We start from the raw sequence: 26,386 nt of genomic DNA, 5'->3' as shown, positions 1-26,386 counted from the left end.
GAATATTATAACCACATTGTTCATAAAAGTGTATGTTGCTGAATGCTTCATACTAAAACGCTACCAATAAGGGAAAACATTAAAAGAATGTATAAGAAATACATGTAATCACGGGTGCCTCACGCATTAGGACATTCTAATGCATGAGGGGTTCATGCCCTGCTACTTAAGCCAAAACGCCTCACATGTGTCTCTGCAACACCCACCTGTCTGTCCTCATTCTCCTGATAAAAAAAGATGTCTTGTCAAACAACTTTCATTTTTCTATCGTAAAATTGTTACTCATATTCTGATAATGAGACTCGTCACTCGACCATAGCAATTGTCTTACAATGCATTAGCCCTGAAACATGACTGCCATGATAATTTGAGAGTCAAGAACCATGGCTAACAATGCATGTGCTGCTATATTGTGTTGGGCTACAGGCTGTGCACATTTACGGTTTTAACTTTTGCCAACTTTGGTTAACTATAGTAATTAGGCTAACTAGGAATTTTCATTATTTTCAGGAGCTAGCCAACTTCAACTGTTTGTATTACCCACAGCTATAACTTCTGTTTGTGACAATAAATCGACTGCATGCATTGAATTGCAAAGAACGGCTGATCTTAATTGTTCATTACTTACACAGCACCATTGAAGCACAAACTGTCACTAGTCCATGAGGTTGTTGTTGAAGAGTTTTCTGCTGTCAAACGGAGAATGACTGTTTCTTCTGCCATGCAATGGTCTCGATTTGCCCTGGCCTTTAAATGTGACTGCCCTGAATTACCCATGAAACAAAAACACATTTTCTATGCAAATCTGTCCACCAGAGGGTGTTGCAACTCAACTGTACACACCTCTAGGCTGTGTAATGTGTCAATCTGAGAACCCATCGGCAAAAATAAAGTACAGGGCCCTCTTTTTATTGATGCAAGTCAACAGTCTGTCTCGACTCAGACACACAGTATGTGTGAGCCGAGGTCCTGTGAGTGGGCCAGTGGGAATAGTCAGTGTAACCACAGTGGAGATTGCAGATAGGAATCCTTTGTTTCCAAGTGGATGTACAAAGTGCAAAACATTAAACTCACCACAGGAAACTTGGCAAAGTAGCCAAGCTTGCTTCTGGTAGTACTATAGGCCTACATTTTTACGTTTTACTACTGTAGAAATCCAGTAATATTACAATGGATTCCACAGTTCTTTACCACTATTGACATTCATGTGCCAATTTAACAGGCATGCATCTATGCGGTGAGTCTAGACTCTAGAGTAACCATCCAATAGGACACACACATCGGGACAAAAGTATAAATATTGTAGCTTTTGTACAATTAAGGATTCATTGCAAACGTCTTAATTAATTGTTATTGCTGGAGACCACTACAGCTGGTGTAAGTCTGGTGACGTGAGGTTAAATACAGGCTACTGTCTGGTGATAGACCGTACCAATAAGTAATCCGAACACCGCTCTCAGATGCAGATCCTGAATGAAGAGAACTTCCCTCCCAGCCCGGTGTACGATATAGAATCTTATGTCTAGCCCCATGCTATTCACCAGATAGACAAATCTATCATTTCGTGAGTTCATTGAAAAAATAATAATCTGGATGTAGCTGAAATGAGTGAGCTGAACCCAAGTCCATTGTCAAGTACTGCCCACACAGCAAAATCCTTGGTGCTAATTTAACCACATTCTATACGTTGTGTATATGTTTGTATGTAGGCTTCAGATCCAGCTGCACCTGATGGGGAATGAACTCTCCTTGAAAAGGTTCTTTCACTGCCTCCTCTCAAAGTCAGCACAAACACGCCCTTTGACACGCCGCACAGGCTACCAACTCATTCTCATTCCTACTACATCTCCACATGAAATCTGCTGCAGGGAATAAGGACTCTACTGTGAGTGAGTGACCATGAGTGTGTGTCTGAGACATTGAGAGAAATTGTGTGTACACACACACACACACACACACACACACGTCAAGTGAGTACAAATCAGTGTTTAATAAATCAAAACTGAATTTCTTTGCTCCTCTTTCTGAGTGACATTGTATTGTAAATATTTCTATACATAAAATAGTATCTCAATAACAAAAAAAAAGCATGGTAGATGATCCAATAGAATATATATTTATATATATATATATATATAGATTTGTATTTTTCAAGTGACAAGCAAACAAAGAGAGTGAGGATGAGATTCATGAGAACAATTGAAGCAGTGAAAAGCCAAGCGAAAAATGGGGGGAGTAATCTCATCACAGCTCAGTCCCAGACTCTGGACTAGCTTATTATATGTATATATATTTGTTATTTTTACTACTGTTAACCAGATTCTTAATGCTGCTTAACTGTTTAATGCTCAATTATTCTTATTTCTAAAGTACTGACATGGACTCCTTCATTTTAAAATCAATAATCTTAATGAGAAAAAAGGACAGAAAGGGGTACTTCAGTTTAACTGGGTAGACCCCCTACGTTTGGCACTGACTCAAGGGAGGCATTTGTTCGCTGACCTTGTATCATGCATAAACAAGTTAGCACCAAACAGAGTATATTTCAATCTGGGCATTCACTATAATTATCCATCTTTACAGGCATCAGCAGTTTTTTTTTCCTTCCGTTTTCTTTTTCTTAAAAAGTAAACAACAGCGTCATGGTATGCAGACGGGGATCCCTCCCACCTCTCCAAGAATTTCGACTTCCCCCGCGAAAGACAAGGCACATTGATCGGAAGACGGCTGGGCTTCCTGCTAAGGACTGAGGAGGTGAAGCCTGCAACAAGAGGTGAGGCACTGCCAGCAGTGTTGGGACATATTACCCACAAGCAAGAGTCTCTCTCTCTCTCTCTCTCTCTGCTGGGCTCTTAGTATAAGACAACATACTATTACTTGGCCCATGTAAATTATGTCGTAATGCAGTGGTTCTCAAACTCTTTTCATTTCAAGGACCCCCATAACTCACAGAGTAGACTCTCAGAATTACAGACCATTTGGAAGCCCCAACGGAACCATGAGGGTCCCTGGACCGCACTTTGAGAACCACTGTGTTGAAGCATGAAATATTCATAGCAGTTTCTTCTCTGCAAAACTCTCATTGGTGTAAAGTTACAGAATCTGTAGGATTTCCTCACACAATGCATGACAGAAATCTATATTTTTTTACTTCCTTAGTCACAACTTTGGAAACGGGACACATTACATTACTTTCCCTCTGATTATCAAGCACCTGTGCCCAAACTGTTACTTTTGTTTGTATTGTATTCATTCATAAGCTAATGAAATCATCCTCAAACACATGTGGGCATGAGTTGGGAAAGCAGCTCAAAGGGTGATTAAAAGAGAGAGTGAGGGAGAAATTAAAACAGAGTGAGGGAGAAAAAGAGGTTAAAGTTCAAAGGAGGGAAGTGAGACGGAGGAGGAGAGATGGTTTGGATGGCTGCTGAACTGGCAGCTGCATCTCTTACATTGTAGTAAACTGACTGTGTGCTTGTCTCAGTTTTTCAGCAATCTGGAGGATAGGGAGAGAAGGAAAATACTGTAAAATGATGTTGGGAGAACCCATGAAGAACCATTTTCTTGTTATGTAGATAATATCTCAAAATAACATTGGCATTCTCCAACCCAAGGCCCTTCAACCCTGGTCCTTGTGGATCCCTAGTACAGCTGCTTGTCTATATCCTACCAGGAAATTAATTGCATTCAATTCAATACCTGACTAAACTACTATACAATACAAGGACATCAGTACAATATACTAAACTTTATGTTAGGCCAAATGGTTGCCTGAGGACCAGAGTTGAAAATTCATGCCCTGCACAACAAACAATAAATGTTGAAAGAAATAATAAACATTACTGTTTCATAAAACTTGACTTGCTCCTCCAAGTACTGTTGCATGACCCTGTTGTAGTCATAGATACGGTTGCTATGGAAATGGTTCATCTCAGCTGTGAGGTGGGTGAGAAAAGAAAATGTACATCCACTTAGCTTAAAAAAAATATCATAATAAAAGTTTTTTTTAAATCACTATTGTCTGACACACATTCCTATTATCTTGACATCAAAAGTTTAAATATGTGGCCGGTGGCACAAAACTGCTTTATCCTGCTTAACAATCATTCAAGGATAAATTAAATATCAGATAGAATATCTTTTAATATTAGTTTCTTCAGAGGAAATCTGAAACTTTTAATGTGTCACGCCACAACTGTAGCATATTCAGTGTGATACCTTGTAGTGTATATGACATGACGCTGACACGTTTAGCCATGGTGACTTTGTCCTGAGGGGAGATTTTACTGGTCGCCACCAACTTGTCACCTTCCTTCACCTTCTCTATGCCTGCCTGGAAGCAATGGAAGCACACAAGTTCTTAAAGAAATCTTAAAAAACATATACTTTGTTGAATAGCATGGCTCTGAGCCTTGGCCCGCTTCCTTCCCCCCCTCTACGGGACTCTCTTTTTTGCAGAGCCTGGGGGTCGATGGGCGTGGTTGAGTCCTACGTCAGACTACGAGACCCTGCCTAGACCCTACCAGCACTGGAGAGCTAGCAAGTAGCAACATGCTAGCGAAACAGTAACATTAAAAGTTGTTTTAATAACCAAATCTGTCCTTAAACCAAAAAGTCAACCCACGGGAGACATCTCACCTAGTTACTGTGGTTGCCCTAACAACAGGGCAACCAGACTATTGTTATTGTAAATGAGCGATACTTTGGCATGCCAATTGTCCCACAGTTTTGGTAGCACACACTTGAGCCATGTCAAATCGACCGGCTTCATCGGGAATCGTGTGCTCGTATATTGCTAAGAGAAATGTTGTATAGTTTAATTGATATTAATTAATTCGTTCTCCAAGTTTTGGGCCAGAGGCACTACATCTCATCAAATGGTGGTCCGTGGCTCAACTGCTGAATCAATTATTTGGTTGTCACAGCTGTCTTTTGGCTTGTTTAGTCATTTATGTCTGTCCTGTCTGGTTTGTCCCTTTTTGCTTTCCTTAATATGAACGTGCGCTCAGAGACAGAGCTCGCTGAAGTGTGCACCCATCAACCCCCAGGGTCTGCAAAAACCTCTACACCAGGTCGTTCTCAGATCGGTAAACCAATATTCTCCAGCGGTTGCTCCTTGCACGCCCGCCCCTCTAGACCAGAAAGCAGGCTGGCTAGGCCAGGCTACTATAAGTCTAATGCAAGACTGTTAAGTAGTGTATATTTCTTCTTTGGGAGCTGGTATTGTATTTGTGCTGGAGACATTGGTAGCTGAGGTACCTTATGAACTCCAATGGTGTCCGGGAAGCATCCAAGGAGACCTTTATATTCATTGTTGGTTTCCATGAGGAAGTGAAGGTCTTTTCTAGGCTGCACATGCACACACACACACACACACACACACACACACACACACACACACACACACACACACACACACACACACACACACACACACAACATAAGTAAAACATTAAAAAAATTGTCAAATGGAAAGACACTCTCATTTTAGGGCATATGGCTGTAAAATGCAGACAATGCAATCAGGGCACAGGAAACAGGAAACTACACTCAGACATGAATACAGTAAGAATGACCACAATAAGTGAAATTAATCTGTCATCACTGGAGATATTTTTGCAGAACAGCGATAAATAAAGCTTAGCACCACAGTCTGATGTAGGCAACGGCAATCTGCAATACAAATGCTTATATATTACGGTGAATTAAAGTTTAAACCATGTGTGACTGCTACTGTCATGATAACGTCTTCATTGTTGCATGGAAATGCTTCATGCTAATGCTTCCATGAGACAGCAAAACATAACTAGAGTATCTAGACTGGTGCACCACATCACCCAAATGGATGCTAAGCTACTACAGCCAACCAAACTAGGGGCAGATCAAAGTGGTCCAAAGGAAAAGGGTTTGGCAAGAGAAGAACAACGTCTGGAACAGCACATGCTTACCAGATGAATCCTCCTTATGGTTGCTGCTCAGACATCAAATAAAAAGAGGGCCCAGGTTTGATATCGTTACATACCACACAAACCAGATACCCACATTCACACTAGATACTCAGGGAAGCTTATTCAACAACAGAAATACATATCAAACTTTGACCCACTTGTGATTGTCACTGATAGTCTGCCGTCCCTTGACCTCTACCCTTTTAAGATAACGAACACAATTCACTAACAGGACGCCAAGGTAAATGGGTCAACACAAAGCCACAAACAGGATGTAAACATTACAAAATGCGAAGGGTTCAGGAAATGTTCATAGATATTCAGGAAGTAGCATCATAGAGTGCAAGTACAGAGCCGGGGTAGAAAATGAACACCAGCTAAATCGAGCGACGGTCAAGGAGCCACAAATAGAGAGTTCTAAGACCTCTGCTCTGAGACATCAGGATGTAACACAAGGACAGGATGTTTCTCTCCATTTCGTCCCTTTATGAATGTGCGAAGCATTCAAGGAGGGCGTCAAAAAGGAGTTTGGCACAACTTGATACAAATGAGAAACAAATTTTGCCGAATCAGCCATACAGTAGAAACTGTTTCATCATTGTGTGACAGGGAACACCACTTGATATTGAAAGAAATACTCTTATAACAGAATATTGATAACAAAGTTTCAAATTAGCAGTTATAGGTGTGAAATACGTCGAGATTGAGCAACTGCAACTGGCTGATTTCACACATAAAAAGTAGAATTTAGAACTGAAAATGGGGAAATAGAAAGTATTTTCAGACCCTCTACTATAAAGTAGGCGTGACCACCGACCAGTGGTAAACATTTAGCGGCAAAATGTGTACTGTGTACCGTGTGTGTGGTTGTGTGTGCAGTGATATGGGTGCCATGGGAGACATATCGCTATATTATAGGTAAAGGATAAGGATAAAGAAATTGTGAATTTGTATATAGCAATACAATTAGCAATAAGAACAAATAATGCAATGCAGATCCAAGAGGGCAATTCCCTTTAAAACCAGGAAAGCATCGGTGTCATTTTGGATTTTAGCAGATAATCAAACTCACAGCCTGTCACTTCGTGACACCCTGCGAGTTTGTACATCTGCTATTTTTTAACACTTTTGGAGAATCTTGCAAGTGTGAGTGAGAGCTACTGATTTAGAAGGTGCTTGTAGAATCGGCCTCAGGTCTTAAATGGTTAAGCAGCAGCGATATCATAAGGTAAGAGTACGAACCTGCTCTGACACCATCTCAGCTATTTCTTCGTATGTCTTTCCTGCTGCTGTCATGGCATCAGTCAGCGTAGCCTCTCCTGCAGCAGGAAGAGATACAACATTTACAAATGACAATGATTTCACACGATATCCGTGTTCTGTGTTGTTAAACATACTGTACATTATCCCCACGGGACAACGAAAGCTCAGATTTAAACTACCAACTGATTTGATATGAATTGATTAATTAGACCTAAAGTGTTCCACCTGGGAAAGGTTGGTTCAGAATTGGGCCTAATACCATCATAATAAAGGCTGACACCAAGCATTTCAATCCAACCACAGTACCTTGGTATCCACTGCTGCTGAAGACAGATGATAGATTTTGGAAGGCTTTGCCGATTCTCTGGTATTCTTTGGGCAACGCTGGGAAGGTGAAATGAAAACACGTATACACACAGACACAAACAAAAAAACACAAGTAAGTTCTCATCGAAAGAGTTTCCTTGAGTTGCCAAAACACACAAGGTGAAACGTATTGCACCACACTTCATATCATATAAATAATAATTAACGGTGCAGGCAGAGCCTGGGTGTGGTCTCTACATAGCAAAGTCTCAGTGGAGTGTGTACATACGTCCTGTACATCTTTTCCAGTGCTCCTGGCCCACTGTGAGGATCTCCTTGACTCCATCATCCATAGCTTTGGTAAACCTACTGAACTGCTCGCACTTCTGTTCCCTGTGGGGTGTGCGCAACACACACACACACACACACACACACACACACACACACACACACTTTAAAAGATTTTCAACACATAAGTTTGCTTTTCTTCGTCGTTTAAAACTCTGTGCAGTGTTAACTCACACTTCTATAAGATCCAGATCTGGGCCTTCTGGCTCTATAGTTGAGAAGACCATCACTCCCACAGTCTCGTCCTTCTCTGCTTTTCTCTTCCCCAGCTTCCAGTCCTGAGTCAGTGCATCATTCAGTGTTATCAAACTCAACTAATGAAAGATAATACCATCCTGCTTAAACTCAAGTAATGACAGATTAACCACTCGGCGCATATTGATAAGTCGATTCTAAGAAAAGAATCCTGTGTATGCATTTCCTTGCACTCGGTGTAAAGAATCAAGAATAAAGACTTTATTTGTCACTCACTCATACTCAAATGATACCATTAACCGGCCGAAGTGATGCAAGTTACAGTACACCATTGGCCGTTTTCCCCTTCAAAATAATTTGCCATGAATCATGCGTACAGGCTATGAGATGTAGTCTATCCTAACAAGTACATCAGTACTACAGAGTACCTGAAAGGGCTTTACAGGCCCACCTTTATTAAAGGAAACAACCACCTCTGTCCTCCAATCAGGTGAGAAAAAACTCTCATGGATCTAATTGAGCCGTTTTCCCTCTCATTTAAGCACTCATCAGTTAAAGATATAGAACGTGGAAACGTACTGGAAACACTCCATACCTTTTCATCCTTATACGTCAGGAAGAGCTGAAATACGTCACTGTTTGAGAGAACGGGGTGCCTGCACATCCTGGTCATCCAACCCTGCAACCGCTCCATACGCATTTTTATGAATTCCTCCTCAAAACGCCCTGGTATGGAGGAAGGTAGGGAAGGGTTAAGGAGAACAGAAAGCTCATCTCTTTACTAACAGCAGGAAAGTGTTCAGCATGGTTGGTGGATATCGGAGGCCCCGTGTCTTACCTGTTACCTGCTTGTCTGGTAAGGAAGGAATGGGGATGGCCGACCCAAACTTGTACAGGAGCCTCTCGTACAACCAATCAAAATGCTTGTATCTGTGATTGACGGGTCTGTTTGTGGTCTGAAAGCCAATAAGCGGAGGGGTTATGCTATACAAGTTGCAATGTGTCTTCAAAAAGCTATTACATTTAAATTGATTCTAATTAAAGTTCTAAAAACAGACAATTCATACCAGAAGCATCAACGCTAGTCCATAATGTTAAAATGCAATAAATTGGGCGTGTCTGAAGTTAAAACAGCCTGTCTAGGTGAAGGAACGGACTGTACGTTGTACGGTGAAGTAGCAAATTGTAAAAACAAAGATTTAGATAAATTAATAAATATTGAGCAACTACATGCCCTATTTATAGGTGGCAACAAACAAGCTACTTCTACACTGCACCTGGCAGCTGTCTAATCTGGGCAGAGCGGAGATGTGAGGCCCCGGAGAATTGCAACCAGATCTGTCCCTGCTCCCAATACTGGGGATATTCTTTATGTATGTACTGTACGCCAGCCTGTATCTACATGCAACTGCTAGTGTAAAAAATAATATTTGCTATTTTTGCAGCAATTTGTTTGTGTCCATTTCAAGTAGTGTTGTGCGTGACTATATAGTCTGCTCCGTGACCACAGTGAGAACCGTCTATGCTCTTTGCCTGGGCAGAGCAGCAGGTCTGACTCCCAGCACCACAGCTGAAAAATGACACTAGCAATTTGTATAATCTTAATAAGTATAAACAAACTGCTTTACAAGAACAATGTTGGTGTAACAAATAGATTCACTGAGAAAATATATATTTTGTATGCACCGATTAACAACATAATGTGTGCCGAAGACGTCCACAGACATCCTAGGAACTATCCCATGCACACGTCTGTACACGTCTTGGGGGGGGGGGGGGGGGGGGGGGGGGGGGAGATGGTTTTCTTTGGGGGGGGGAATCGGATGGGCACCCCACGTCGCTATTTTGAAAGAATGAAAGGGCACATAATGTTAAATAGAGTATTCCCTGGTTTTAATGCGGTGCTCTGCTGTTGTGAAGTACTGAGGTTTAAGCTTTTATGATACCACAAAGACAAAGTGATGAGGCTCACATAAATAACAATAACAAATGCACACAACGCTTATGTATCTACGCTTGTGAGATATGCTTGATCATGTCATTTTGACATTGACTGATTGCATAGGGCCTGTAAATGGAAACAAGACCGCAAGGACTTTTTTTGGTGCCATCCCTTTTGGATTAAAAGTTTGACTGTACTGTAAATCAATCGATCAAAAAAGTCTTTGATGGTGACCATGACCATTAATCCTCTCTTTGGGGCAGACTACTGATCTTCATCATCATTAGTTTGCGCGTGCGCGCACACACACACACACACACACACACACACACACGACTGATTACAATACTGAGCTGCCATGCATACATTTTGGCAAGGCAACAACACCAGTGTAGAAGAGGTTGTTCGATACTCACATTAGGTATAACTTGGTACTCGATGTAGCTCTTCAGCCCGTACAATTTGGTGCCTTTCTTTGGGTCGGCCACCACACAATCCAGCTGGGTGTCTGGGTAGGACCACACTGGACCAACCTCTCCCGTCTGAACAGATGAGGTTGAATTTAGAATGAAAAGAAAAATGGCTAGAGTGTTTTGTAAATTAATTAATACCCAACTCTGAGCACGTATAAATATTTATTTTGTACACTAAAAGGTCCCTGCACACTGGACGCGTTTTCGGATTTTTAGCTGCGTTTTTCCGTTGGTTTTCCGAAAAACGCGTCCAGTGTGCAACCACCTTAAGAGTAAAATCAACACTGAGGATTTGACCGTGTAGCAAAATAATAAGAACCGAATACTCATTAGACACTGTCGACAATATAAAAATTAAAATGCAGCCAAAACCAAGTACTTAACCCATTCTGACCGGGCACCCATTTTGGTGTTGGCATCATGTTATGCTTTAGCTATTGAAAAATAGCAGATCTACAAGCTCATATCGCGCCACCGAGTGGCGCGATACGAGCTTGTAGGTCTGCTATTTTTGAAAAATCGAAGACATTTTAGAATCTGATCTCAGGTCAGAATGGGTTAATAATGAAACTGTCAGGATGTAATAGACATTTTTAGAATCTGATCTCAGGTTAGAATGGGTTAATATCTGAGATGTAGACGTACATAGATGGGTAACTTTTCTTTGCCCTTCACCAGCTGCTTGCACAGGAGGTAGAGCTCTGGCCCTGATTTGGAGAAACCTGGAAACCTGCCCATAGACAATCAACAAGTTCAAGAATTAACACTTTTTAACAGTTACATAATCAGTGGAGGCAAACCGGTTTCTTCGGCATGCCTCAACCCATCTTCTTACACAAAGCTTAACAGGGAAATGTTCACATGAATGATGGCTTCAAGCTAAGTAGTTTTATAGTATTTGTCATACAGCTATACAGGTTTAAATACAGATACGCACAATCAGGTTCAGTGTCTACAACAATAATATTAGTGACACACTCAGTGCTTAACCCATTTTGGGCGGGAAGCCCTTTTGGTGTTTTAAGCATTATGTTATACTTTAGCTATTGAAAAATAGCAGATCTACAAGCTGATCACGAAAATGTGGTGCAAATCTTTGAATATATATTCTTTCACAGCGAACGTTTTTAACTCATATCTTTGCATCTGGGGGCTCCCTGGAACAACATATTTTCAGATGTGGGTCGGCGGCCAATTACATATTATGTTTGGGGGTCCTTGACCCTATGAAATAGTTTGAGAACCACTGATATAGAAACATTGGGTTTTTCATCAAACTGTCAGAATTTAGAGTCAGTTCTCAGGTCGAAATGGCTTAAACGAGAAAATCTAGTGAATAGCTACTGTACCCTACTGTACCAAAACGAGATTATGAGATTTAATTAAAAAAAAAAAAGTATAAAAAAGAAAGTAATATATATATATATATATTATTAATATATATTTTTTTATAATGTTTTTGCATCCGACGTGCACGTGACGCGTACGCGCTTATTTGGCGACCAGAAGTACCCTCGTTCTGAGTGAGTCTCCGAGTATATATGAATAGAGAAGGCACCCAGAGGAAACCCCGAGGCGAAATGGACATAGTGGCCGAATGAAGGTATTGCAGCCTGGCCCCAAACACATGAACGCGCTGTCCGTTGACTATCATCGTACACGTTCACGACGGACGACGCTCGTGCGTGTTCAACGGCAGCACGTTCATGTGTTTGGGGCCACTCACCATTGCAATCCGTCCCAGAATGCACTCTGTTCCTACCAGGAAGGAGGAGTGAAATCGCCTCATGCGCTTTTGAGCAACTTAATGCAAGTGGATGGGAGGAGAACTCGGGTGTCTTCTCTATTCATATATACTCCATGGTCTCCTCCCTCTGCCTGTCCCCAATAGCCTACTGAATTCAACTCTTACTTGTAGGTTTTCATGGATGTTCCAGCAGCTCCACCTCTCTGCATGGCGCCGGCCTCCCCAGACTCCGGCTCACCATAACCTCCAGAGGCCGACTTGGAATCGTCCCACTCGTCGTCCCACTCGTCGAACTCTGCACCTATGGGTCCCGCACGCATAGGCTGTCACCGTCGTGAGGTTTCACTTGACGATCAATTGCCACACAAATAATTGTTGTAATCTTGTTTTTAAACATTGATTTTAGCATTTATATTTATGTATAAATAAAAACATCTGTTTCTGTTTGGCATTTAGGCTTCGTAACCAAAAATAACAATGCAAAATAATTGTGATCATCTCACATAATTGCGATTAGGCGATTATGTAATAATTGTGCTAATGCAAACACACACTTTTTGGATTTTCGAAAACACTAGGCACAGAAGTAAAAGTCTAACACACAGGTTAAGCATTAAAAGAAAACACAGCATACATGCATTATTATGATACAATCCTATTCAATTAGTTCAAATCTACTTAAATGTCATTAATAAGTTAACAATGTACACTCCAGATTTTTCATACACATGCCTTTAAGCATATAAAACATTTCCTGAAAGCCCATGCTAGTTTCTTTCAATCTATATTCAGTTAAGTCCATAAGCACAGGCATTAGCAACACTCCCAGCAGGCAATGCACTGGGTACTACCTGTTTCAACAAGGTAGGGATATGGATAGATGTCTTTGGGGAGGGGAGAAAAGAAAGGGAAATCAGTATTTTCCCCAGTCATTTCTCTTAATCAAATAACAGGTTTAATGAATAAAAGAGAGTAGTGTTTCCCTTTGACTCATGCAGCATGAGGCCAACTTTTCCATATTGTGGGGAAAACAGAACCCTGTCTCGATTTCGGCTTCCAAATGCTGAATCATCCCCAAAATAGAGCCTGAGGCCAGAGCGACTGAGCAGAACCACATCTGGTGACGTCCAACAGATTCCAACTCTGAACGGTCCAGCAGTGTCAAATCATTTAGTATTCAAACATTCTGAAGAGAAGGTTTAAACTGCCTGCAGTAGCAAATGTGAAATATTCACATCATCAGGACAGTTCAGATATTATCAGTACAGTAAGTAGAGCCAGACCAATATTATCAAGGTATCTGCTTATTGCATATTTTTATACTGCATGTTGTACGATATCAAAACTATTTCTCTGTGTATAATGGCAGCACTGAAGTGAATTATTTTCCAATATAAGCCTGACAATTATCATGTAAGCCCTATTTCAGTGAAAATAGGTGATCTAAGCTACAATGCGTTGTACGGTGACGCATATTCAGAGTAAATCAATATGTCAACCATTGTCGGGTATCTTACAATAAATGCACCATGTCTCTGTTCTCTGTATGTGTACGTCTGTAATCCAAATAACTCGAGAACTGTTCGCGCCACCGACTTCAAATTTGCCACAGGCATTCCACATCCACCACAGGGAGTGCAGTACCCAGCCTTGAGTCGGTCGGATAAATGGTTGTCCAGAACCGCCAGAAAAGGATCTGGTCACAGTGGTCAGGCTCTGCCAGTGGACCTAATGAGCCTAAACCCTCACACCTGTACAATTCCCAGCCTCTGCCTCAGTCAATTGATTGCCATGGCAACCCCACACTTGCCATTTGATTGCTTAACCAGTCCACTTTTTACAGTCAATAGGTGAATCCCAATTGGGAGTGTTCACCCTACAAGGTGCGGTACTAGGTAGGATAGGGTAGGGCACTGCACTGGCACTACCCTGTGGAGGTGGCATAGTGCACACGCAGAGGGCATGTCTGTGGATTGAGACGGCGTCCACTGGGCTGAGCTGGGCGGAGCCGAGTGGAGCTGGGCGGAGCCAAGCCGTGCCCAGCTTTCTCGACTGGCGGCCATTGCTGTTTACACGGACTGACTGCAGTGTTGTTAAAAGTAGTTAAAACTACCTTTTTAACCCACGGAATTTACTTTCAAGTAATTTTTGGGGAGTATTTAGTTGTTTAAACTTCATGTATGTGGTCAATTAATCATAAAAGGGCCTATTTAAAAATATCCCACAACGGCGTCGGAGAATTCAGAGAACCGTAGGTCTCGCTTTGGGGGCTGTCACCAGGGAGCTGTACCCGTTTTTACCTCTCCTTTGTCGGCGTGGGCCGGGGCGATTTCCCCCCGTTTCTCCTGCTGGGCGACGTGGTGCCCGTGTGTGATGCGGTTCGTTTCCAGTTGTTTTGTTTCCCCGGGTGTCGGGTGCAGTGTAAATAAAAGCTATTCTATAAAATATCTATTGTTATTACTACGTCGAATCTGATTTGGCTTGAGTCCTGACTCGTTGCAAAGAGTTTCTGAAAGGAAGGATATACCAAACTGCCATAGCCTACACTTCATAATGATAAATGTTTTTACATTTGGACAGAATACAGACTATCGTCGCATCTGCTGTTTGATTTGTATTAGCAGGCACCGATCAATCACTGATCATATAGGCTAAGTTTATTGCTATAATGTCATTTAATATAGGTATACTTTTACATTTAACCAACCACATATAGGCCTATAGCCTATACCTACTGTAAAGTGAGTATAAACTGTTAATTCAACTGAGGGAAATTAATTAATCAGAATGATACTCTTAATCAGTTAATTACATTTGCATTTACATGAATGAAAAGGTTAAACCAGGCCAACTCTCAGCTCTAAATGGATAGGCTACATTTATCACAATATTATTTTACTGTGTAATCTAACACAAATCTTACAAATGCTGTCACTCAGTTATTTAATTTAGGCAGAAAATATATCACTGAATAGTGTATGCAATTAATGCATTCAAAAGAGCTGAATAAATGTTTTATGGACCCATAGTAGTGATTATTATTTAATAATAATAATAATAAAACTTTATTTGTATAGCACCTTTCATGACATGAAATGCAGCTCAAAGTGCTTTACAGAGCAATGGAGCATTAAAAGACAAGCAGTAATGCAATGCAATACAGTGAGGACATGAATAACAAAAAATAAAAGATAAATTAAAAGCAATGTTGTAGAAGTGGGTCTTGAGCTGTGCTTTAAAAATGTCTACAGAGGCTGCCTGACGAAGGTACAGTGGGAACATGCCGTCGGCCCGTAGAAGCAAAAAGCTGCTTCCCCGTATTTTTTTGTTGCCATTTCTTTAGGCAAAGCGAGCAGGCCAGCAGTGGAAGACCTTAGGGGGGGGGGCGGTTTGGGACATATTTAGGCAGGCAGTCATGTAGGTAGGAAGGTGCGAGACCATTGAGAGCTTTATACACAAGTAAAATAATTTTAAAATCAATCCTAAAAACAACCGGAAGCCAGTGCAGTGAAGCCAAAACTGGAGTAATATGTTCTCTCATCTTAGTTCTAGTTAAAACTCTGGCTGCTGCATTTTGGACAAGTTGTAATCTGTCAGTTGTTTTCTTAGCCAGTCCTGAAAAAAGTGCATTGCAGTATAAATCAAGCCGAGAAAAAACAAAGGCGTGGATTAGCGTTTTTGCATCGTCCAAAGACAAATAGGCTCTGATTCGTGCAATATTTCTAAGGTGAAAAAAGGCAATCTTGGTAACATGATTAATGTGTTTGTGTGTGATTAATTTAAGTTGTTTTGCCATACCCATTTATTTTGCCATAAATCAGATAGCTTTAAGGTACGGCCATGACAGCAATGGTAGGAAAAAAGATATATAATATATTAATCATATTCGGATATTCGGTTTTCGGGGGGCCAACTGTTTCCTATATTCGGTATTCACTGCAGTTTCGGCCAATAATTTCCCTTTCGGTGCATCCCTAGTTGTATGACTGTATGTATGAGTATGTAAATAGTTCAATTCAACTTTGTAAATACAACATTTATTTATTGTTATTTTGTCTTCGGTATAAAAATGAATGAACATTGAACAAGGATACCGTATCTCAGACTCAATCATGTAATAAATAACGTCAAAATCAAGTAATTCCAGTAGAAAATTAACACAAATAAATACATAAAAAGTACATTCATTGCACATTGGGCCCTGGTGTTCCTGACCCTGCTCCAGACCCCAGTGCAGCTGTACCACTATGGTCTGGTATGGCCTCGGCTAGGCCTGGTGGTGCTGTAGGCCAGCAGTCCGGCTCCGCTCCAGAGACTTCCAGACATGGCAGTCTCACGTGATGGTGCTGCTGTAGGCCCGCCGCTGCAGGCCACCTCCTCACCCGTCTTTGGATACATGCACTCCTAAGGCAGTGGAGAATGAAGGTTTCAGAACCACTGGCTTAACAGGTTATTTGTATGGCAGTAGTGTTACAACTCAGAATTCCCTTATTGTTAAAAGAAAAAAATGGCTTTTGTGCTTGGGTAATAATTATGTTCTGTTGTGGTCCAATGATGACTTTACAACAGGTTGCCATGTCAAACATTAGAACTTGAAGTCAATACACCACATTAACACAATACATAATTTAACACAGATGAAACCATAAGAAGGTTAAAGTATTAAGTGCATTATACTATACATGGAATAAAGCTAAATATAATCTCAATGTAATGATGTTTTAGGCAGACCAGCTGAAGAAATCATGGCATTTCTGAGACTGTTCATGTTTCTGGAATATGCTTCTAAACTTGTATTCTATTGCTAGTTTGATCACTTTCACCTTAAAATAACATGAATTAATAAATGACTGAAAATAGCCAATCTACAAGCTCACAAGTCACAACATGTCGCACTGCAACGTGTTGTGAGCTTGTATATCTTCTATTTTTGGTGTGGACTTTTCTAGTCCTCTATAGCAGTAGTTCTCAAACATTTGACTGAGTGTACCCCAAAATAACTTTCATTCACGGCACGTCTGAATTACAATTTGTGTCTTACACACACAGCCAGACAGACAGACACACATACACACAACGCATGTTTAGTTTAAGCACAACGTCGGTGGATATTTTTTTCTTTGCAAGGAATCGGGACTCAGGTTGAATCAGATTCGACCATAGACTCGACGTGGTAATAATAATAATAATAATAATAATAATAATAACAACAATAACAATAACAATAACAACAATAATATAGTGGCTGTTATTTGTGGTGCACTTAGTTGACATTTGGGGGGGTGGAACGGTTGGGGGCGAGTTGCATGTGGGCTGTGGGTGTCCACAGTGGATTCATGTCATGCATGTGGATCGTTTCGTTCCGTGGGAGGGACGGGGGGAATCGCTTCGGCCTGTGCCGACCGGGGAGAGCTGGTGGCGGGTTGCATCCCCTTTGCTTGCAGCCCCCGGGGCGAGACCTGTGGCTCTCTGGATTCTCCGACATCGTTGTGGGATATTTTTGAATGGGCTGTTTTGTGATTGATTGACCGCATGTATGAAGTTTAAACAACTGAATACTCGGCTAAAATAACTTTAAAGTAAGTAATTAAGTTATTTAACTTACTTCCGACATCTTTCTTTTCCTCTTGTTGCTGTCCTCTGCTCTGCTGCGGGCTGGTGGGGAAGGGGTAGAAATGCCGAGAGCCTGCGCAGTACGGCTGCGCCGTGGCGATGTACACTGCACCGAGAGGGTACATCCCCAGTGGACTTTAGAAGCGAGCTCGGGCGGGGAAAAATAGTGCGTGGCCCAGTGCAGTATCAACAGGACACTTTTTGCGCTCTGTGGAATGGGATGCACTGCGGGCGCGGCGCTGTGACGTCATATACCACGAAATACGCACTTCTCAGTGTCTACACTCTCAATTGGGATTCACCTATCGTGTGGAGAATGTCAGTTTGCACCCCAGACATTCTCCACACATTATCCACAGCCGACCCCCCCCCCCCCCCCCCCCCCCCCCCAACCCCCCATTCATTCCTGATTTTCATTGTTCCCAACTTGCATCGTTCCCAAGTAGGCCGGTGGCCACAGGTGTTGGTGTTGTTCAAATTGTTCAAAGTCCCGCTTACCTGGGCCCTGATAGGCTTGAGGGTGACTCTGTGCACCAGAGCTCCAGGGATCAGCGGCAGCAGTGTTCCCAGTCTGAGTGCCCTCTGGCTTGGAGGCCCAGTTGTTGGAGGAGCCTCCGGTGGCATCAGAGTTGAACACCGACCATGGGTCATTACCGTTACTAGTCTGGTGAGCGGAGGGAAGAGGAGAATGTGAATAAAGAAGAAAGTCATTGAGTGAGGAAGTAGTAGGAAGAAAGAAAAGAGACAGACAGACAGTATCAGGGCGAGAGAGACAGGTGTAGGTTTTGTCTGAGGATACGCCAGCAGTGCTCTATTAAAAATCATGCGTTTTCAAAGTCATAATGAAAACCTGGCCTGTAAGGCAAGATATATAGTACTGTACTCATCCCAGTTGTCGACTGAAACAAAATCCTGCTCAACACGGGCAATAATTTAGCCACGTCATTCCCATACAAAGACACACATGCTGCTTACAGCCAGATACAATACAGCAACAACGCATTACACATTACATTAAGACCAATGATGCATCTGCATGCCATATACAGGGGAAGGCGTCCAACATGCTGTAAACCTTAAAGAATGGGTCTATGTACGTGCACATACAAAAAAAGCAGAAAGGCACGTCCACTTTAACATTCTGGTTTCAGGCTCAGCTATGCATTAAAACCCAGCAGATGTTTAACAAAGAAAGCTTATTTATAACACACACACACACACACACACATACACGTGTTAATTTTTTCACAATATTTTGATTTAGTCTTATGAATACCACACCATTTAGTCTTAGTCCTATTTAGTCTTCTGAAAAACCTTAGTCGACTTAGGTCACATTCATACCAGAGAGCTTTGCTGCGATTAAAACGAATCCTGCTGCGCATTGTCAGAAAGTGCGCTTCGTTTGGCAGGTGTGAAGGCTCATTCGAATCCTAATGCGCAGCAAATAACCGCATTTTACTCCGCCCAAAAACGTGGGTTTCGCTTCGCTGCGAATCGCACTTGACTACAATTCGGTGCAGGTGTGAATGCAATCCGCAGTAAATAAAGGAAATGAAGCAAACATGATGTGGCGGGTGAGGAGCTGAACACAGTTGGAGACGGAGAAGGCATATTTTACGCAGCGCAAAGATGTCCCGTTACTGTGGATAGACGTGGTCGAATAAGGAGACTGAAGCCCTGATCGAAATGAGGACGTGTACATTAATCAATTGCTTAAGAAAACACATAAAAACACTGCAGTGTATTATAGCCTACATAATATTCTGTCTGTCTGTCTGTCTGTCTGTGCGTGCCGTAAACATGGAGTGCTGTCACTGTGTGGGACTGGGGAGTTATATCAGTGTGCTCATGCAGCGCTGTACTGCATGCCCAAAAGAACAGTGTGTGGCGGCTGCTTGCGTAGAGAGAGAGAGAGGGGGGGGGGGGGGGGGGGTCCCAGACGGCACGACACATGCACGTTATGAGTGTAATTTTATCACCATAGATTTCACTGTGTAGGCTATAGTTTATGAATGGAACATTGATAAAGGTCCCCCCTGCTGCGTTTCCAATTGCTGCGAATGACAGTGTGAAGGCAAACCGCAGCCAATTAAATATGCAAGAACCCCAATTTCCCCGCCCATACGGATCCGATTCTACCGAAGTATTAGGTGAGAATCTGACCTTAGTCTTATGAATACCACACCATTTAGTCTTAGTCCTATTTATTCTTCTGAAAAACCTTAGTCGACTTAGTCTTTAGTCTTAGTCAACAAAATTAACACTGACACACACACACACACACACACACACACACACACACACACTCTCTTCAAAAAACAACACAATAGTCACTTATATTTTGACACTTTGATTGTGATCATTTAACATTGAAATATAAATGTACATTTGACTAATCAAATTTGAATGTCAATTTCATTAACTGTAGAGTGCATGTCAATCAGTCAGTGATCTAGAATATCATTTGTGTTTTTGTGAGTGCGTTGGTACTGATACATTCATCTGAGGAGCGTGAGAGATATAAATGGATTGTATATGTGTGTAATTGTCACAGGGAGTGGTGACCTGGGAGGTCAAATCATGCATTTCTGCAGGCTGCAGAATACAGTGGCAGATTTTTCAGAACGATCAGAGGTTGGGGGGGATATGGGGCAGATTGGGGGTGTGGGAGGTTGACTCATGCCAGTGGGTAGACTCATGCCCCCGGTTACCTCGTCGGGGGATGGGAAGGAGGGGGTTGCCGGGGTGTCAGGGGTGTCCGGCTGGGGACTCAATTCCCCAGCATCCACCTTGAGGTGAGGGGAAAAGAAGGTGTCATCATCATAAAGTCTATGTAGCATGTAGTGACGGGTTACACTTATGTGGGGAGGGCCAAAGGTGTGTGTATGTATGGAGGGGGGAGAGAGAGAAACGGAGACAGAAACACAGAGACGAGATTGAGCAAGAGAGACACGGTGAGAGGTTTCACCACCTCGACCTACTGACTACTACTGTTTCACCATTTAGTTTCAACAGAACCAAACCTCTGTGCCGTCATTATATCCTTTTGTTGCACTATTTGCAGTTATAAATGACTTGACCATGCAGAATATCCACCACGCCACCTGGTTGCACTTCTGCATCTCAGGGGCCCTCGCAGGGCTAAAAGTATGTACGTGTACGTAAAACGTCTGAGGTCATCCATCATGTCTGCTATCTTCACCAGGCTTATACAGTAACTCCATCACTCACGACTAGCTAGCAGCAACACCAACCAACAGTGTAAATGCAACACAGAGAGATGCCTAACACTGTAATGTACGTTTTGCATTTACATAGCACACATTTTTCTCTTTCCAAGAAAAGCTGTTAAATAATTTGAATACATGGTTACAACCTGATAATTTAGTATAATTTATGTATCAAATGATGTCAATTTCTGTCCTCAGTAATAGTGAAAAATATGCATTTAATTTATGAACCCATACCATGCTTAACCCATTCTGAACAGGCACCTATTTTGGTGTTAGCATCATGTTATGCTTTAGCTATTGAAAAATAGCAGATCTACAAGCTCATATCACGCCACCGAGTGGCGCGATACGAGCTTGTAGGTCTGCTATTTTTTGAAAAATCGAAGAGCGACTGACATTTTTAGAATCTGATCTCAGGTCAGAATGGGTTCATCAGACCAGTGTGTGTCCGGCGGAAACCTCGTATGAATCTGATCTCAGGTCAGAATGGGTTAAGTGGGTCTGGTATGAGCATAAAAAGGGGGCATTGCGGTTTTGAGGTCAGCCCCCTTGGTTTGGTGAAATATACAGGTCAGGTAACATCATGGTATGTGTGTTACCTGGTTCTGTGCAGGTGCAGGGGCAGGGGCGAATGCATCAAAGAAGGACAGGTCTGGAGCCACTGCATTTCCTACACTTGGAGTTGGAGCACCTGCTGCTGTTGTGGCTGCAACTCCTGAGGAGGATGGCTTTCTAAGCTGCAGGTGGGGTGACAATGAAGGAGGAGAGACAGACAGACAGAGAGCGAGAACAAAAAAAACAGGCCCATTAAACGCATATATTCCACTGACGTGTCACGTGACATCTAATGACTTTTAAAGACACATTCCTCCGGGGTTAAGTGACAGAATGTGATCTGAGCTTGGTATGTACTGGACTCCAAGTGGGTCTCTCACTTTTTTTTTTAGAACAATTCCAATTTAACTGAATGTAAGAAATCGCTCTAGAGTATCAAGACACTGCACGTGCACATAGTTCTGAGGCGACCAACACAGACTAATTCCACATCTTTCTCAGTATCGGTTTTATCAAAGATGTACGTGAATGCATGTATGCACTATGCACTATGCACACATACGCACAAACACACTCACAGAGGCATGTGTGCACTTGTGGACACCAATGATGTCAATCTATCTCTCTAATACATGTTAAGTTTTGTTAGTGTGCTTTGGCTGCAGTGCTCTGTAGTGTTTGGAGTCAGGCTAAACTGTTTAACAGACTATCTTTTTTGGCAAACATCCCCGCCCTCTTTCTGTCTCTTACTTGCTGTATTGTACATGGCTACTGAGTGAATCACCACCACCTTGTTGCCATTACCACTACACGAGGGGGAACCCACACATTCTTATAGTGTAAATTCAGCAGAACTTTCAACGAGTCACATCCTTAAATCAAATTCAGCAGAACTTTAAAGGAGTCACATCCTGCTAGGTTCAAACAAAAACATTAGATTCAGCACCAAATGTGGAGATTATAGGCTCTTGTTTTATTCATTCATTCAGACGTTTGAATGCATACAGTATGCACTACTGTATCCAGATCAGCATCTATTATTTAAGTGAAAAGAGCACATACTGTACAGTACAATGTTGCAAGTGATTCACTCCCTCACCTCAATGTAGTCCTCTGGCACAAGACCAACTTCCCCTCTGGAATTCTGTGCTTCCACCCAGCCACCTCCAATGCTCTGAAAGGAGACAAACTGTGATTGGCTATGGGAGATGCCGAACAGTGTAGCTTTAAGATAAGGTAGCCTGTGATTGGCTCTGGAAGACAAACACAAGTCACTGCACCAACGCCAACGAGGACAAACACTTGCACATTGATGGGACTTGGTGCACAAAGCCACTCCTACTTCCTGATAAGTTGAGTGACCTTTGAACTCTTTAACATGACATCATGTTTACTCACTCTCTTTTCATTGATTTTCTTCTGCCTCTGCCTGTGAAATCTTATTTGCATGTGATCATGTAAGTAAGTTGGTTTCACAGAACACTGTGCTGTCAAAGCATAAACTTAATATAACTGAGCTAGATAACTCAGAGCCATAGAGTAAGACAGTTACGATAACTCCGTTCACTTCAGGGGGCCTGGCTGGCTCTTCTACATAGACTTCTATTGGTTTGTCCCAGAAGTTTAGGGAATGCATTGGAGTCTATGGGCTCGCGCGAGTACATGAACCACATGACCAGGCTGTTTTCTGCCCCCTCAATGTCAGAACTCTGTCTTACTCTATGGCTCTGCCGCTATGAAATAACTGAGCTAATGAGAAACACTGAGAATTTGCATATTGTGTCTATGGTAATGAATACATGTTTGTTTACCTCATTGGTGATAGTGACTGTCTCGCCTTCTTTGACTGTCAGCTCATTGTTTCCAGCTTCGGCAGTGAAGTCATACAAAACCTGCGCCTAAATGAGTAAAACAAATGATCCGAATAAAGTGTCAAGACATCACACAATAACACCAGAGTGCCATACCTGTGACACACACACACACACACACACACACACACACACACACACACACACACACACACACACACACACACACACACACACACACACACACACACACACACACACTTATTGTGTTATTGAGTATATAGCCAAATTAAACAGGTCAAACTAGTTCTTCTAGGCCTGTTTTGCTGACTCAAAACAGACAGGTACTGCTATACACTGACAAGGTATGATCCACCTTTGCCTTAGTTGTCGGCTTTAATAGGTAAGTCAAGGCAAGTTTATTTGCCTATCACTTTTCATACACAACACAATTCAGGGCAATTCAAAGTGCTCTACACATACGTCATAAAAAGACCTTTAATTGTAATTACTCAAGCCCGAAGTCTTGTCATAGTGTCCCAGTCATATCAGTAGTTTACTTGGTTCCCTGAGGAACATAAACATGCAGACATACATTAAACAAAACCACATGCAAAGGGGTACAACACACACATGCGCACGCCACGTGCATACTGTACATACACACACACACACTTTACGTTTAATTAAACAATGTTCTATGTAATACCAATCATGAAAAAAACAATGTTCTATGTGGATAATAATCAGATCACAACCAGCTAGTATAGTGCTATATTTTCACTTGAAGTCTGTTTGTAGAACACTCAAGCTATTAAAGTGGTCTGTGTATAGTGTATACCCGCCGTTCGTTCAGTGAGGCACTGCACTCCTCACAACAGTGTAGAATTCACAGCACTAGTGTATCCTCCATAAAATTCATCCTGTCTTTTAGCTGCCTCTCTGAATAGAGGCTCTATTTTAAACTCAGCCAACCAGCTCCCATGGGTCCAGGTCGGAAGATGGGAGGCTTTCATGCAGGGACCCAAAGAAGCAGAGATAAGTCAATGTGAACTTATTAGTGGGCAATGTAAGTTGTACTAGGTCAGTCACTGACTCATGATTGAATGATATTGTATGTTTTTATCCCTAGACTGTGTGGACCACTCGAATGTACATTATGTTTTAAGCCTAGACTGAGGACTTTTCCCCCTTCTTTTTACATTTCATGTTTTGTGTTTTGACACAATGCAAACTGGTAGGCTACAATACTTTTAAGAGCCATGAACCCAACGACTCGTGCACGGTGCACTGTCAGTGATCATGTCAGTAATAATAATTTTACTGTATCAGACTTTTGCGTTCACAAACACATGCCTGTATTCATTGCATATAGGCTACATGCCTACATTTCCCAGCATTCCACAGAAGAGAAATGACCCGCTCTGAAGGGGTGGTAAAATGTCACAAGACACTTTAATGAGACAGATTTTCCGTGTTAAAAGGGAAAACATTCTCCGTCTATATTAAATTACTATTAGAAACCTCACTTACGTACTTCCAAAACAGAGTATTAATACGTTTTCGGGTCTTGAATGAGGGAGGCATAGATATAGCCTACACTACACCGGAAGATAGTTAAAGAGTTATTAATACGAACAGTGCGCCAGGCTAAACAGTACGTCTCAGTTAAAACTGTAGCTGCCTGCTTATCCCGATGTCGAGAGATCAGATCACCAAACTGTGTTGACAACACAGAATAAACGGTAAAACATACCTTGGTTGTTGCCATTGTCGGAGCGTTGATCAATCATTACAAAACAGGGCCGTGTGTTGCAAAATTCCAAACCCTCAGCTGGACATTTCCCCGCTGGCGTCAACTTAGTACGAAAAAACAAGGCAATTTCTTCTTGGGGAGGAAAGTCGTCGCTCGATCGTCGCCAGGCACCAATTTTAATACATCACTGAATACCGTTCCGTTTGCCCTTTAACCTGAAAACCAGGTAGAAACTCGGCGAGAGAAGTTCTATTAAATGAACTGTACTACTGAACTCCACAGACTGGCATAGTGAGTGTCAGTGTGAGCTACACGGGGAGCAAAACCGGAAAGCTAGCTAACCTCTGTCCAATGCCCCCCAGACATGACCAGTTGAAAGTTGTAGGCTAGTTTAATAGGTAGCCTAATACTATTATTAATAACATAATAATAATAATAATAATAACAATAAAGAAAGAAAATGACAACAGTATTATTATTATTATTATTATTATTAATAATAATAATATTTAATAATAAATACATTTTGAATTCCTTATTTTTGGGTTACTTTGAAGACTATAGGAATTCCTAATTCCTAGAAATGTAATGTATGAAATGAAGCCCACTTCCAGCTGTTTAATAGATTGTACGAGTTTGTATCTCAGAACCAGTCGGGTGTCGATTATTGATGTTTCGAGGGATGTGTCTCTTCATTTTTGACAGTAAGTTTTGACAGCTGACACCTGAGTCGAAGAGAGTGACACAAAACGAAATAGGCAGAAGTCGTCCTCTGCTGGAATAAATGTAACATTACACCAAAGGAGCCATCAGCAACCCTTTGGGCTTTGGCCGTCTGCGAGGGGCGGGACCATGATGCAAGAGTCCATTTGGTTCCTATTAACTATCACGACTGTACTGTACTTACTACTGTACTGTACTGTACTGTACTGTACTGTACTGTACTGTACTGTACTGTACTGTACTGTACTGTACTGTACTGTACTGTACTGTACACTTACAAAATTTGCATCTGACTCACTAGAGGAACAAAATGCAAGTAGACCCGGAACTCATGGCAAAAGGACTGATATCAGCTCATCTCAGAATAAAGTTTGCCTATATAAACTGATGTCTAGAACAGTTTGTGAGATGTGGGAGCATGTGAACCTCTTGTGTAGCATTGAGCAAGAGTCACTGCATGTTTTTATCTC

The 26,386-nt window shown here is 41.9% G+C and overlaps 1 protein-coding gene across 3 annotated transcripts; it reads right to left on the bottom strand.

The window, feature by feature from the left end:
- Positions 1 to 1,966: 1,966 nt before the first annotated feature.
- snx9b (sorting nexin 9b) lies at positions 1,967 to 25,538 on the bottom strand. 3 transcript variants are annotated; one of them, XM_083790176.1, is made up of 20 exons: positions 25,194 to 25,538; positions 23,438 to 23,524; positions 22,726 to 22,800; positions 21,671 to 21,808; positions 20,550 to 20,627; positions 18,334 to 18,499; positions 13,074 to 13,106; positions 12,388 to 12,523; positions 11,121 to 11,205; positions 10,419 to 10,544; positions 8,899 to 9,016; positions 8,656 to 8,786; positions 8,040 to 8,143; positions 7,807 to 7,910; positions 7,518 to 7,595; positions 7,191 to 7,267; positions 5,260 to 5,349; positions 4,219 to 4,333; positions 3,844 to 3,935; positions 1,967 to 3,496 (listed from the first exon to the last, which is right to left on the bottom strand). In XM_083790176.1, the coding sequence occupies exons 1-20, from the start codon at positions 25,206 to 25,208 to the stop codon at positions 3,449 to 3,451; spliced, it is 1,896 nt and encodes a 631-aa protein (XP_083646302.1). In that variant the 5' UTR covers positions 25,209 to 25,538; the 3' UTR covers positions 1,967 to 3,448. The 3 variants fall into 3 exon arrangements, with proteins under 3 accessions (XP_083646302.1, XP_083646303.1, XP_083646304.1); XM_083790177.1 differs by lacking the exon at positions 13,074 to 13,106; XM_083790178.1 differs by lacking the exon at positions 20,550 to 20,627.
- Positions 25,539 to 26,386: the final 848 nt, after the last annotated feature.

Source organism: Protomyctophum parallelum (assembly GCF_964188405.1).
Source record: "Protomyctophum parallelum genome assembly, chromosome: 19".
Lineage (NCBI taxonomy): Eukaryota > Metazoa > Chordata > Actinopteri > Myctophiformes > Myctophidae > Protomyctophum > Protomyctophum parallelum.
Note: the sequence above shows the minus strand (reverse complement) of the source record. Positions and strands in the feature narration are given on the sequence as shown.

What these genes read in the sequence shown, in the direction of transcription:
- snx9b (XM_083790176.1), bottom strand. An exon ending in CTGGAAAAGATGTACAGGAC is followed by an intron (nt 7,596 to 7,806) that starts GTATGTACACAC and finishes TCACCTTCCCAG; the next exon opens with CGTTGCCCAAAGAATACCAG. An exon ending in CTGAGATGGTGTCAGAGCAG is followed by an intron (nt 5,350 to 7,190) that starts GTTCGTACTCTT and finishes GTGCATGTGCAG; the next exon opens with CCTAGAAAAGACCTTCACTT.